The sequence below is a fragment of the Dipteris shenzhenensis genome, chromosome 11 (assembly GCF_047967505.1).
Source record: "Dipteris shenzhenensis isolate YYH24624 ecotype China chromosome 11, Dip_SZ_1.0, whole genome shotgun sequence".
NCBI lineage: Eukaryota > Viridiplantae > Streptophyta > Polypodiopsida > Gleicheniales > Dipteridaceae > Dipteris > Dipteris shenzhenensis.
Window position 1 is genome coordinate 1183539 of NC_141606.1, and position 15776 is coordinate 1199314.

The 15776-nt window shown below is 35.5% G+C and overlaps 1 protein-coding gene across 1 annotated transcript; it reads right to left on the reverse strand.

Annotated features, from left to right (window-relative positions):
- Positions 1 to 12590: 12590 nt before the first annotated feature.
- LOC147896459 (uncharacterized) lies at positions 12591 to 13233 on the reverse strand. Its single transcript, XM_087381302.1, has 2 exons — positions 12812 to 13233; positions 12591 to 12717 (listed from the first exon to the last, which is right to left on the reverse strand). Exons 1-2 carry the CDS (start codon positions 13231 to 13233, stop codon positions 12591 to 12593), a joined length of 549 nt encoding a protein of 182 aa, XP_087237428.1.
- Between the last annotated feature and the right edge of the window lie 2543 nt (positions 13234 to 15776).

The window sequence follows — 15776 nt, forward strand, 5'->3', positions numbered from 1 at the left end:
TACTAAAATCTTCTCCTTACTTTTAGGGGGGGATTGGGGGGTTGGGGAGGGGGGGATCATTGTGGGTGTCTATATCATCAGATGGCACCTTCTCACCTAACTTCCTTGTTTTTGGCTCACTCCTGGCCATGGGGGTGGAGAGAGAGAGAGAGAGAGAGAGAGAGAGAGAGAGAGAGAGAGAGAGAGAGAGAGAGAGAGAGAGAGAGAGAGAGAGAGGAGAGGGTGTAAGAGCAAGGGTGGGATGGGGGATCAAGGGCAAGTGGGAGGGGGTGCAGGAGTGTGTAAGTGGAGAGCTCATAAAATAATGCCTTTATATAGGGCTCAAACCCCTAATTTTTAAAAATACTTGTTTTCAACATAAACTCCAAAACCATAAAGTTGGTGCAACCTTGAGCTAAGAACTTAGAATTAACCTCCAATAACTCAAATTTTTCCTTTTGTATTGCAATACTTTTGCTTTATATAGGGCCCAAAGCCCTAATTCTTTAAAAATTCTTATTTTTAACATAAACTCTGAAAGCATATGATTGGTGCAACCTTCTAGTAAAACTTATAATTAATATCCAACAACTCAAATTTTGCCTTTGGTATTACAATTCATAGCCTTTATACACTGACTTCACTACATATCACATAACTAAAATTGTAAATAAATTCTAAAACTTATGCATGGGCATCCATATTGGAAGAGTCTACATCATCAATCTCATCTGGCTCCACCCATATTCACCCTTCTTTGTGATGGGTTGCATGCCACCTTGCATGATTTTGTCTTGAATTTAATGATTTGTATATTCTTCTTCTATGTTCAGTGTTAACATCTCAAACTTTCGGGGACATTATGGAATCTTTGAATGCTAGTGCTATATTAGCTCTTATTTCGATACACCTATACCACCATTGAACCAATTGAGCCATTGGGTTCGACTTAGTTCTACCACCCGCATGTTGGGTTGCTCTATTATACCCACAACATGCTTAGCAATGCGATATTTCCATGCCCTAAATGGACCACCTCCAATGCTTCCATAATTCCATTCCTAGGATTACCAAAAAGTGAGTGAGGAAAAGAGAGCGAATGAAAAAATGCGAGCACGTAAAAGCAAGAGAGCCAAAAAAAAACAACCAAAATAAAACAATAATAGATTGACAAATCCCATATTTTAGTAGCAAAAATATCTAAATTCTTCAGAAGTCCATGAGAGAGTTGGTCCTATGTCATTGCCAAGGCATCATTAGTAAGGACAGGGTACGTCTTTTCTTTGAGCATCCTGGTTTGAGCACATTTTTCCGAGCATGGCCTATATTATGATTTCGTAGGCAACTTTATCATAACATCACACACCATTTAGTCATAAAACTACCCCACAAAGATGCTATATACATTTAATTTACATTTCTTTTCGATAGTATTTAGGGCTTATAAGATCCCTATATTCACAAAACTACTTTTCATGTCTACTTCATTTCAACACCCTCCACCTATATCATCCATCATTCATACTATCATGATAGATAGTGATTTATCGATGAAATGATTGCAAGTCACATGGTGAAGAATTTAGGGTGCAAATTTTCATGCATCTATGCCGAAACATTTATTAGTTGCATCAAGGAGATACTTTAAGATTCAATTCACCATGATGATCATTTGTACACAACTCATAGTTTTGACATGCAAACCTTAACTAAGATATGACATGATTGTCACATCTCTAGCAAATAGAAAAATTTTTATGAAACCAACATGCTCAAAATTGAATGTGATATTGAGATTAATATTCATGGGTACTCACATGATGTACTAATAGTTCTTCAATATGATTACTACATCTCTAGCAAATGAAATAGGTGCAAGACACCACAAAAGTTATGCATGTTCAATACTAGGGCATCACAAGCAAAATGAATTGCTTGAAGGTAAAAACTCATGCCAAATCACTAGACTCAATCTTCTTTACTGATATCATCCACATAGATATTGCAATGATGCCTTCTCTCTTTGATGGGGGCATTGAATGCAATGTCATTACACATCATCTCAGCCATAGCACCTGTATAAGAAGGCAAAAAGCTAAAATAGATCAATCAATATCAATGCCTCATTGATAATAACATTCTCCAACAAATAGGTTTAAAAAGATAAAACACGAGAGTAACATACTTACTAGTCATCTAGAAGATTAACAACCATTTCCACATCTTCGGAATCATTTAGAGTCCCATAGTTGCTTAACACATTTCCCTTTCCTTTCTGTCCATCTAAAAATGGTTGCAATATAGAATTGCAAATGTTAGGATCATTCTCAATAGATAAGCATGCTCTCCCAGAATGCACGCATGCTTTTTGCATAGAACCAGTCCCAGCACCTAAGTCCACCACATGTCCAGAAATTGGACACAACAACTCCAAGAAGTACAACATCATGCATGAAGCCTTCTCCAATGCACCTCTCCATGGAATACTCTCTCCATGTTTTATATTCTGCTCACTTGTTGGTAAATGAAACAAAGTACTTCCAAAAGCAATGCCCAATTTGGTACCAACCATGCAAGGATTTTCAAGATTACAAACACAAGACATACCAACCCAATGAAGAAGGCATAAAACCACAACATCCACCTAAAGACAAGAAAAGAATTAAACTTATGCTTAGTACAAGCCATTTCATTATACAAGAGCATAAATTCTTTCAACACGTCATTGTAAGACAATTGTCTCACCTTATGATCAATACCACCAAATTTGATTGTACAATATGCATCCAAGCATTGCATGTACATTCGACATGCAAACTCCAATCTATTGATTCTAGCATAATGCTCAACCAAATGAAGAACATGAGGAGCATATATAACTAGGATCCAGCCAAAATCTGAAACAACAATGGTTGCTACTAGCAAGGAGTAGTGTACATGGTCCTCTATTAATAAATTCCAAGATGGAGATGTAGAATCCTCTACTCTAAGAGCTTCTAGCTATGTAGGCAGATCAAGAATGACAAAATCTACCGCCCAAGCAACACTCTTACCATTTCTTGTCTTTCTTTCACCTCCAAGACCCACAAAGTATTCCTTCATGTCTATATGGGCTTGTGTGAAGTTTGAGACAGACAATTGCTTCCCAAACTCGACATAATCATAGCACCAAACCTTGCAAATTGAAGCATCACATGTGCCACTCTGATTCAAAGTTAGAGAGGTCAATGGAATGTACAAAAAGTGGATAGACCTATCTTTCCATTTACATCCTTTCAAAATGGGTGTAGACTGCAATACTTGCACATCTGTATCCACACCACATATGTAAAGACACAAAGTGATAACAACATATGTTACACAAACAAATAACATCTTGAAAAAAGAAGGGAGGGAGGCGAGGTGAGGGAGGGAGCGAGATAGAGAGGGAGGTGAGGGAGGTAGGGAGGGAGGGAGCGAGGGAGGGAGGGATGTGAGGGAGGGAGCGAGGAGCCAGAGGGACAGATAGAAGGCCAATAGACCCCTTTCATCGACGAAAGGGGTCTATTGGCCTTTAATTTTCTTAAGGGCTCTCATGAAAAGTAAAGGCCAATAGACCCCTTTTGTCGATGAAAGGGGTCTTAAGGGCTCTCGTGAAAATTAAAGGCCAATAGACCCCTTTCATCGATGAAAGGGGTCTATTAGCCTTTAATTTTCTTAAGGGCTCTCGTGAAAATTAAAGGCCAATAGACCCCTTTCATCGACGAATGGGGTCTATTTTCCTTTAATTTTCACATTTGCAAAGCTCAAATAGTAGGATTGATATTTGTAGAAATTGGCATCCCTCTTCCATGATAAAGAACACCTTTGCTAGCAAGGGACTACCACATGTCCTCGACTGACCCAAGTACTTAACCTTACCTCTTTATCAGCTAGCACTCCTTACCACACAAAAATTCATTTATTTTGTCATCTTTATTATTTCAAATCATTACAATCAATGCGTCTATTTTATTCACCATGACGGTATGATATACTAGCTATAGAAATGCTACCAAACCATGATGTTAATAGGAACCATGACTTATAATGATTATCATACGAATTCGATTGCTAATGAGAATGCAGCAATGATGAGTAATCATTTAATTAAACATCATTACTGTGTGAGGTTTATAATTTTTCATAATTGTTTTTGAAAATTATAAAAATAGAGCCCAATAGATCCCTTTTATCAACATACAATTAAATATCTTTTTGATTAATATTTAATTAATGATAGAGGCCAATATATTTAATTAATGGTTCATGAAAGATAGAGGCCCATAACCACCTTTCATCGATGAAAGGGGTCTATTGGCCTCTACCTTTCATTAATAATTGATGAAAGATAGAGTCTAATAGGCCCCTTTCATTGACGAAACAGTCTTTTCACAAAAGGGGTCTATGGGCCTCTATCTTTCATTAATAATTGATGAAAGATAGAGTCCAATAGACCCCTTTCATCGATGAAATAGTCTTTTGGCATATTTTTAACATCATAATTTATATTCAAAGGTTAGAGATGTGCTGACCAACCATTTCTTGTTCACCACAATTATAATTTATATCTATCTATCAACTTTAAAATACTTATATCAAATTGTCGGAATGAATATGTAGCAATTATGAAATGTCATTGCTAGCAAGAATGGCTTGCAATAACTCCCATACATGTCAAAGAAAGGTTGGGGATTAAAAAGTCTAAGAGTCCATGGTATTATAGTTTTGTTGTTAACAAATGATGGCTAAAATTTACATCATGGTTCAGTACCATTGTCACACCTGTGCCAACTTTCACAAGACCTATCTTATAAAGCTGTGAGTATAAACAATGGGCAGTGTGTGCAAAGCATTTGTGAGCAACTTTTCTTATGGCAGACTCTTGTTTCAAATGAGTTCTTGAAATGAACATTCTGCTCTTGATCTCACCTTTGGACTTCATCTCATTGAGTTACACAGCTCAACTATTCCATTCTAATGGAATCTGTCATAATTCAGAATGAGGATAGATCTTTGCATATGTTTGTTTGCACTTCCATAGGTAGAGGAGTGTTGTCAAAGATGGTACTTGCTAGCCATTTTCAATTCACACTTGGGTCCATATCTGTCCATCAGCACTTTGGTGATAATGGGTCTGATTTGACAATGGAGCTGCAATATGAAGTCCATGATGATGGATACAAAATGTTTCAGCTTGATGCACAGTTTGGTGATATTTTTGCCGTGAAGGGAGAAAGATTCAAGCTTGATGACAATGAACTTCAGAAGACTCTAGTGCACAAAAACAAAAAATATTTCTACTCTATTTGCAACAAAAATGATGAGGCAAGGAAACATGATTCAGCTAGCAACATTAAGAATGACAAACAACATAGTGTCATTGAGATTATTATGCAACTACCTATAAAGAACAAATTGCATGAGGCCTATGAGAAGGTTGAAATGCACGTCACTATGAATGAGGTACCTTCTACTTATGATGGTGATGTTTTCTTTAAGTTACCAGCTACTTCAATGAAACATCGCACAAAAGGTACGGAGTCAAAATTTAATGGTCACGTTTGGAGTGATCCTATTACAACAAATATAGTATTTCCTGGTGTGGTTCATAGAAAGGAATGTGGAGGTCACCTCCGTTGTATAAATGCAACTTGTGGTTATAAAAAAAGAATTGGGATAGAGAATGAGACACAATGGGATGGGACATTGATTAGAGTGGCCCCAGAAAATGTGTCAATTAAATCATATGGCTCCTTATCATGTATACATTGTGGTCATCCACCAATTTTCTTGGAGAGATGTTACTGTGAAATGTTACTCTACATGCTAGAAGGTAGAGATGGTGTGAATCTTACTCATGTAGTCATACGCCATGGCCATCATAATCATCCCGTTGGAGATGGTTTGACTAGGAGAACAAAGGATGCCATTAAAACCAAAGTTTTTGAAATGGTGAGGGCTGGTGGTGCTGTATGCCCTAAAGGGATACAAAATATAGTTGTCCAAGACATTATTATGGAAACTTTATTGTCTAAAAAAGTGCAAGATGGGATTAAGATGTCGGATGTTGAGCTACAAGATTTGCTAAAACAATGTGAACCTTTGCTCGACAAAAGAAGGTAATTACCATAATATTTGTTATTGCATTGGTTTATTAAATTATGTTATTGACAATGAATATTGACCAACTTTATGTCTGTGTATAGATTATCAAGATGGATTGAGGAGGGTTGATGTGACTCTCAACCTATGTCAGATGGGCTAGATGGAATTTTATACTTGAAAAGATGTTGTAGATATAATTATTTCCAAAGTGTAGTGTTTCCTGAATAATTGCAACATAGTTCATTCAGCAGGTGTCATGTATTTAAAATGTCTACCCAAGGTTCTGGTTCAAGGGTTGATTTGGTAAATAAAATGAGACCTAGAGGAGAACTGGGTCATTGTTGGGTGTTGTTTGATTTTGTGAAGCGAATGAAAGATTAGACTACCATGGCTTGCCATGTGTATAACCCTTTTATCCAAGAGTTGCAAACAATTGCAACTTGTGACTTCAAGGTGGAAGATACTGATGCACAAATTCTATTTTGGGATACTCTCAACAAAGTAATGGTTTCAGAAGGGTTTGACCATGCTAAATTCAAAGGGTTCATGGCAGATGAGGCCCAAGCCAACTGGAGAGCTATATGTGTCACTTTCAATGGTGGCCCTGACAATATAATGGAAGGGAAAGAGCGTTCTTGCCTTTTCCATTGGGAGCAAAGTCTTCATTCCCATGCAAAGGCATGTATAAAAGTTGGCAGCCAAGAGGAATTTAAAATCCGATGTAGACGCTGGAAGGATGCCTCTACAGAGCAAGTTGTAGAAGTCGAAATGAGAAGCCTAAGGGCATGGTGGAATGTAGGCCATGCAAGTGATTCAGACTTGCCATGGCTTGAAATTTGGTTTGCATGGTGGCATGCTAGGATTTCCCATTGGGGCCACTACATTATAGAGGTTGGTTTTGTATTTCTCTTGAATTTCTTTTTATGATCTTTATAATGTAATTTTGCCATTACAATATCTATACAATGCTTGGTTTGTAGAGTATGTTAGATAACAAGAAGTACTTGATACCTCGAACAAATCTAGAAGAGTCTATTCATGATAGTTGGAGGGCTAGATTGAACCATGTCAAATATGTTGGTCTCTACAATGCCTCTATTAGTGACCTCTCAAATGCAATTTTACAAAGCTCTAGATACACATCTTTTTTGAAGGGCCAGTTCATCGGAAGTGGGCAGAGTCTAGAGACCTTCAAAAAAAGATCTTCAAAATCTTAGATTGACATTAGTGCCAAAACAGTTGTTGATCTAACAAGTAATGTTGCAAAGGAAATGGGTGTTGTATCTGAAGTATGTTTTAAGGATGGAGATGACAAGACTGTGCAAAGAAAAAGGCCAAAGTCAATGTCTTCAAATATATGTGAGGATGATAGTCACCACCCTGAGTACAGTTATGCAAATAAGAAAAGATACTCCATGTCTCCAAAATCTAGTACTACATTTGCAACACAGAGTTTTTCGGATGATGATTCCAAGAGTGTATAAGAATATGAAGTGCATGATGCAAATTGGGCATTATGAAGAGTTCCTATAACAAGCCAAGTCAGTTGCCAACAAGGAGGAAAATGTAACAAGCTTGTCAATATAAAGGATCGTGAAAATCGACGTGGAGTTATTGCACCATCATTCTTTGGGAGGATTTAAACACTAATTGGAATGTGCTCCCAAATGATTTGGTTTTGTGGAAATGATGTAACCCACACGTGGAAGCCATCAACTAGCATTACAGGTATTCCAGGACCATCACTAGGAAGGTGGAAGGTTCAATCAGGAACATCCTTGATAAGTGTAGAGATTGCCAGGTGACAAGCTCAGGGTTTGTCATATTAGGAGTGTTAACTCCGATGGCGGGTGCAAGTTGTGCTTCACCAATTCAAGCCCATGATGAAACAATAGTATTGCATGAAGATCGACCTCGGAGTCGAGATGGCAAAGCAATCAAGATGGCGAAACAAAATCTCCAAAGAAATGGAAAATAGAATTCAGAGGTCATTGGTCATGAAATGCATTGTTAAGGACTCAATAGTCATGAAGGCCATGGAGCATGCTGAGTTCATTGTTTCTACAGAAGGATCAATGCAAAAAGGTATTGAATACAAGGTTGACATTTCTCCATTTCCTTCTTGCAATTGTGAAGACTTCATTGGACGATCATGCAAATTGGATGCCTATATTCCATGCAAACATATTTATTACATCTTCTTTTCATACCTTGGATTGGATAGCAGAAATAATATGTTTGTTCACCAAGCCAACTTGAGTAAAAAAAGATATTCCAGGCATTGTCCTGCATGCCTTGAGGTTTAGTTTTTGGAGACTATACTTTCATGATGGTCAACAAAAAATGGAAGGGTTTTTCCACGAGGATTTTGAACCACAAAGATAGTATTTTTTTGAAGACTAAACCTTCATGATGTTGAATACAAAATGAAAAGATATTTATAATAATCCTTTTTTCCATGAAGATTTTGAACCACAAGAACAATGTTTTTGGAGCCTTTTGCATTTCTCCTTGTGTAAATTTTTGGTTTGTTTCTCTACTTGTTGATAATTTTGGTAGGACGCTTTGTAGGATGATTCTGCAATCACAAAACTTTCAATATGTCTTTTATGTGATAAATCATGTCTTCATTTATAGTGATGTAGGTTGGAAACTTATTTGAAATAACATGAACTCAACACAACTAGTAGCAAAATACCAAACTATGAGTGTAAAATATTGACTTAAAATTTGGCTATATTTGTTACATTTCCTTTTGTACCTTGGATTGGATATAAGAAATCCTTTTTTCCATAAGTAATTTGAACCACAAGGATAGTGTGCTAATTATTCTCTACTTGATAATTGTGGTAGGACATTTTGAAGGATGATTTTACATCACAAAAGTTTGAACATGTCTTCTATGTGATAAATCATGTCTTCATTTTCATTTGCATAGGTTGAAAACTTATTTGAAATAATATGAACATGTATTGGAATATATAACAAATGACAAAATAGAAAATATTGTGAGTGTATTTGACTTAAAATTGGGCTATATTATTTAGATATTACTTCTATGGATAGAAAAGATAATATTTTTGGTCACCAAGCTAACTTGAGTACAAAAGACATCTTCACAGCATTATCTTGCATGCCTCAAGGCCTGGTTTTTGCAAAGTGCACACCTTTATGATGTTGAACAAAATTTGAAAGGACTATTATAATAATACTTTTTACCATGGAGATTTTGAACCACCAAAATAATGTTTTGGAGTCTTTTTCATTACTCCTTATGGAAACTTTGGGCTATTTCTATACTTCATACTTGATAATTGTGATAATTGTGATGGGACGCCTTGTAGAATGATTTTACAATCACAAAACTTTGAATGTGTCTTTTACGTGATAAATCATATCTTCATTTATAGTGATGTAGGTTGGAAACATATTAAAATTGTCAATATAGAATAATTAAAAAACTATGAGTGGAAAATATTTTGACTTAAAATTAAGCTAGTGTAACAAAGATGTAGAATACTGGATTTTGCTAAGGTTGAATGTAATCTTTTTTTTTTTTGTGGATTATACATCCCTTTTAATCAAAAAAGGGGTCTAGCAACTTCAAGATTTGTTTTTTGGTTATTGGTTGTTGTGGTTTATTAGTTACAAGGATAACCACTTGCTTTATTGAGCAATATGGACCCTTCATTTACAAAATAGTTTCATAATCATGGCCTCATTTCATGAACTTCAAGAGTAAGAAAACTTGTTTAGTCAAAAATGAGGATATCCATTTCATTTATTAAGCAATATGACCCCTTTATTCACAAAAGGGGTCCATACACTTGGATTGTTTTCATAAACTTTGACACAAAAAAACTACATTCTGATCCAATTTGCTCAAATGCTCAAATGGTTTTACTCAAAAATTGGAAATCTTCGTAAGGACACAGCCTATATTTGCTCACTTTCCTCGCTTGCTATTCGGTAATCCTCCATAACCAAGTTCTATTTCTCCACCAACGTAAGTGAGATCACCAAAGAAACCTTCCACACAAGTCAAAAGTTTCCTAGGACTCCTTGAATGGAATATTCCACTTTACATGCATGTGCAAATGCTTGGTTTTTGAAACTCTATTCACTCTTGGGACAAAACCCATGCTTTTGTGTTCTTGCAAAAACATCCCTCCTTAGTGACTCACTCTTACATCCCACCAATCCAAAATCTAAAAAGTAGAAACATCCCTTTCTGTAAATGAATTAGATTCCAAAACAAATCAATCTTTGCTTATAGAAATCAATAGTAGAAGCCAAAATAGACAACATATTGACATGGTCCCTATAACTAAACTTTCCTTTAGACACGATGCAACAAATCGACCAAATTTTTATTAAATTCAAATTTTATGCATACAATTTTACAAAATGGTGCAAAATGGCATGATAATCATCTAAAGTATGCCTTGCCATTTGATTGATATATAGCATGACCCCATTTGGATTTGGATGTAAGACTTTAAAATTCTCATGTACAAGGAGCATGTTAATGCGCTCCCTCTTTTGGCCCAAAATCCAAATGGGGTCATGTTATATATCAAATCAAATAACAAGGCATGATTTAAATGATTATCATGCCATTTTGTACTATTTTGTAAATTTGCATACATCAAGATGTGAATTTAATGGAATTTTAATGTCTTGTATATCTTTTGAATTTTAATGTCTTGCATGCCCAAAAGATGGGAATTTTAATGTCTTATATCTTTTGATTTACAAATCCAAATGGGGTCATGTTATACATCAAATCAAATGGCAAGGCATGATTTATATGATTATCATTCCATTTTGTAGTTTTTTTGTAAATTTGCATGCATCAAGATGTGAACTTTTACCAGTTTCTTGCACCAGATTTAGAGCAAGGCTTCTCATAAGAGGAAGCACATTAGAACTCTATCTATGTTGCCAAAAAATAACCAAATCTTTTCTATGCAAGATCATCTAATTAAAATGAATATAACACTTTCACCAAGGGAGACTTTCAATATTATGTTATAATCATGTTCAATGTTGAAATTTTAATTGAATAGAGTGCTCTTCATCTATATACTAGTTGTTGGTAGCCAAACCATTTCTTTGCAAGTTCATCCCATGTAAATAAATAATACTATCACTAATGTAGACCTGCAAGATTATGTTATAATCATCTTTAAAATTGTGGTGATAATATAAATCTCTTTTTAACAATGAGTACCTACATTTTTATCAAATGATGCACTTCGACTATATAGTAGTTGTTGATAGCCAAACCATTTTTATTCAACTTTATTGCATGAGAATATAGAAAACTATCACCAATGTACACTTGCAATATATTATGTTATAACCATGTTATAGTCATGTTCAATATTGAGGAAGCACTCACCATTTTCATTGTCTTGCATTGCTACAAAGGATATCTCACCTCAACCTCTATGAAAGCTACATGGATAGACCCCAATACTTCACAAGTCTTTGAAATCATACCCCATTAGACCAATGTTGAGAGATGAGCAAAAGAAATATTAATTTTCATGCATAAGCAAGTGTAATGCCTGAAATCAATCTTCTTTCATCCTTTCTCAAAGAATCTTGTCTAGTAGCTCCTTCTAGGCTCAAAACACATTGCATCACTCATGGTTATCCAAAACATGATTGCCTTGCGTTTCTACATGAAAACTATTTGAGATTGGAGTACGTCTTTTCTCTGAGCATCTTGGTCTGAGCACATTTTTCTGAGCATGGCCTATATTGTTATTTTTTAGAGACAATTTTATCATAACATCACACACCATTTAGTCATAAAACTACCCCAAGAAGATACTATATACATTTCTACCCCACAAAGATGGTGCTAACATCACACCCCCTTTAGTCTCATAAAACTACCCCACAAAGATGCTATATACATTTAATTACATTTCTTTCCAATAGTATTTAGGGCTTATAAGATCCCTTTATTCACAAAACTACTTTTCATGTCTACTTCATTTCAACACCCTCCACCTACATCATCCATCATTCATACTATCATGATAGATAGTGATTTATCAATGAAATGATTGTAAGTCACATGGTGAAGAATTTAGGGTGCAAATTTGCATGCATCTATGTCAAAACATTTATTAGTTGCATCAAGGAGATACTTTAAGATTCAATTCACCATGATGATCATTTGTACACAACTCATAGTTTTGACATGCAAACCTTAACTAAGATCTGACATGATTGTCACATCTCTAGTAAATAGAAAAAGTTTTATGAAACCAGCATGCTTGAATATGTGATATTGAGATTAATATTCATGGGTACTCACATGATGTCCTAAATAGTTCTTCAATATGATTATACATCTCTAGCAAATGAAATAGGTGCAACACACCACAAAAGTTATGCATGTTGAGTACTAGGGCATCATAAGCAAAATGAATTGCTTGAAGGGAAAAACTCATGTCAAATCACTAGACTCAATCTTCTTTACTTATGTCATCCACATAGATATTGCGATGATGCCTCCTCTCTCTAATGGGGGCATTGAATGCAATGTCATTACACATCATCTCAGCCATAGCACTTGCATAAGAAGGCAAAAAGCTAAAATAGATCAATCAATATCAATGCCTCATTGATAATAATATTCTCCAACAAATAGGTTTAAAAAGATAAAATAAGAGAGTATCATACTTACTAGTCATCTAGAAGATTAACAACCATTTCCACATCTTTGGAATCATTTAGAGTCCCATAGTTGCTTAACACATTTCCCTTTCCTTTCTGTCCATCCAAAAATGGTTGTAATATAGAATTGCAAATGTCAGGATCATTCTCAATAGATAAGCATGCTCTCCCAAAATGCACGCTTGCTTTTTGCATAGAACCAGTCCCAACACCTAAGTCCACCACATGTCTAGAAATTGGACACAACAACTCCAAGAAGTAAAACATCATGCATGGAGCCTTCTCCAATGCACCTCTCCATGGAATACTCTCTCCATGCTTTATAGTCTGCTCACTTGTTGGTAAATAATGATGAAACAAACTACTTCCAAAAGCAATGCCCAATTTGGTACCAACCACAGAAGCATTTCCAGGATTACAAACACAAGACATACCAGCCTGATGAAGAAGGCATAAAACCACAACATCCACCTAAAGATAAAAAAAGAATAAAACTTATGCTTAGTACAAGCCATTTCATATACAAGAGCATAAATTCTTTAAACAAGTCATTGTAAGACAATTGTCTCACCTTATGATCAATACCATCAACTTTGATTGTGCAATATGCATCCAAGCATTGCATGTACATTCGACATGTAAACTCCAATCTACTGATCCTAGCATAACTATCAACCAAATGAAGAACATGAGAAGCACACATAACTAGGATCCAGCCCTAGAATCTGAAACAACTGTGGCCACTACTAGCAAGGAGTAGCATACATAGTTCTCTGTTAATAAATTCCAAGATGGAGATATGGAATCCTCTACTCCAAGAGCTTCTAGCTGTGTAGGCAGATCAAGAATGACAAAATCTGCAGCCCAAGCAACACTTTTACCATTTCTTGTTTTTCTTTCACCTCCAAGACCCACAAAGTATTCCTTCATGTCTATATAGGCTTGTGTGAAGTTTGAGATAGACAATTGCTTCCCAAACTCGACATAATCATAGCACCAAACCTTGCAATGTGAAGCATCACATGTGCCACTCCGATTCAAAGTTAGAGAGGTCAATGGAATGTACAAAAAGCGGATAGACCTATCTTTCCATTTACATCCTTTCAAAATGGGTGTAGACTGTAGTACCTACACATCTGTATCCACACCACATATGTAAAGATGCAAAGTGATAACAACATATGTTACACAAACAAATAACAGCTTGAAAAAAGATCAAGAGAACTTACCATTATTAGTACCTGGATTTTTTGGTGGCTTACCACCCTTCTTTAATTCCAAACTTGAATCCTTATCCTTTTTAGTCATCTTCTCAAATGTTTTTTGAACCTCAATGATTGCATCATCCTCGTGGACTGAATTTGAGCTTGATGAATCCATCTCTCCCTTTTTATGCTGTGTGTATAGCTCTACCTCCTCCTCGATGCAACATCCTTTTTTCATATCCAGCCACCACAGGCAGTTCTTTCTCTCCCACTCAGAGAGCAGTTGCTTCGCTTCTTCTTCTATCATGTTTGGAGAGTACATGTAGAATTTTAAGTCTTGAATTTTTGTCCATACTCGAACATGGACAACAATTTTTCAATCTTACCACCAACAGCTTTTAAGGATTGCAACAATTTGCATACAATAAGAGTCTTAGTACAAAAGTGAAATACTTAAGGATGGATTTTTAATTGAAAAGGAAAAAACATGTATTGCTTACCTAAATACCAATCATTGAGATGCCCTCATCATCTCCATTTGTCCTATTGCAGCTGTAGCAATAGTCATTGAATCCTTTAGTTCTTCATAAAGTTCAAGTCTGTTCATTGCTTGTATTTCCCCAAAATACTCTCTCAATGTAGGATCTTGAGGAAGCACAAAGCTTGCTTGTTGACTAGCAACTAAGACCTGAGAGAGTAACCTCTCAGATTCACAAAGCAACTAATCCATCCATGCCTCTTTTGCCATCCACTTTATGAATTCTCTATCAGCTTTTGGCATTCCATAACTTGTTCTCAAATTTGAATTTGACCCTAAGATTCTAAGGGTTGCTAGTTGTGTCTCTTTTGAGACTTTTGCAATGGAGATGTTATACAACTTTTCCAATGTGACAATGGATGATTTATCATCAAATGGGAGGCTCCACAAGATATTAAACCAATCTTCACCATTTATTAGTTTGACAATAGACAAAATCTACATATAAACAATACATGCAATCATCACACTCAACTGTATTTTCTAATCATACAATACATGCATATCCCATACCTTGATCATTTTCTAAACAAACATCATATTCACATCCTTTTTTAATATTATGAGTTCTTTCTCAATCTCAAAAAACACTTGAACACTTTAAAAAATCAACCTTTATGTTAAGAATCATTAACTAAACCATACCTTGATCATTTTTCGACCATACTTGAGATTCACATCCTTTTGAATACTTTTAATTGCTTTCTCCATATTAGCAACACTCAAATTTGGCTGAAGTTCCTTTAGCTTTGCCTTATAATCTTGCTTTTATAGTGGCTAAAATGTATTCCAAAGAAATGAATGAGTACAATGAATTAGTTAGTTCTAATTCAGAAGACGTCCCGGATACCAAGTACTTGATCCTTTACTGCTTTCATTTGCCCTATGCTTTTCAGGTGTCTTTTTTTCTTCCTCAAAAAAAAGTGATGAGTACTCATTCTCATCACATGAACACATTGTCTGCATGTTGTACAAATAATCCTTGAGATTTGTTTTAATAATTGCTATTTCATTGAGGCTGAAAAATAAAAAATACATAGCTTCAAACATATTAAGAATTGTTCATAAAACCCTTAACAGCTCGAAAAAAGGTAACACATATAAGCAAGAAACCTCTTCTAACTCACACTTATACATTGAACCTTTGAAGAGCAGCTATTAGCTTCATTTCTCTGGAGTAATAAAACTTGCTAAAACTCGAATCTGCCATGCCTTTAATGTCTTGCATTTCT

Excerpts from the sequence above, each read along its gene's own strand:
- LOC147896459 (XM_087381302.1), bottom strand. The coding sequence starts at position 13,233 with ATGTCTTGTGTTTGTAATCCTGGAAATGCTTCTGTGGTTGGTACCAAA. Across the intron at positions 12,718-12,811 it reads GTTAATCTTCTAGATGACTA|CTTTTTGCCTTCTTATGCAA; the intron begins GTAAGTATGATA and ends GATCTATTTTAG.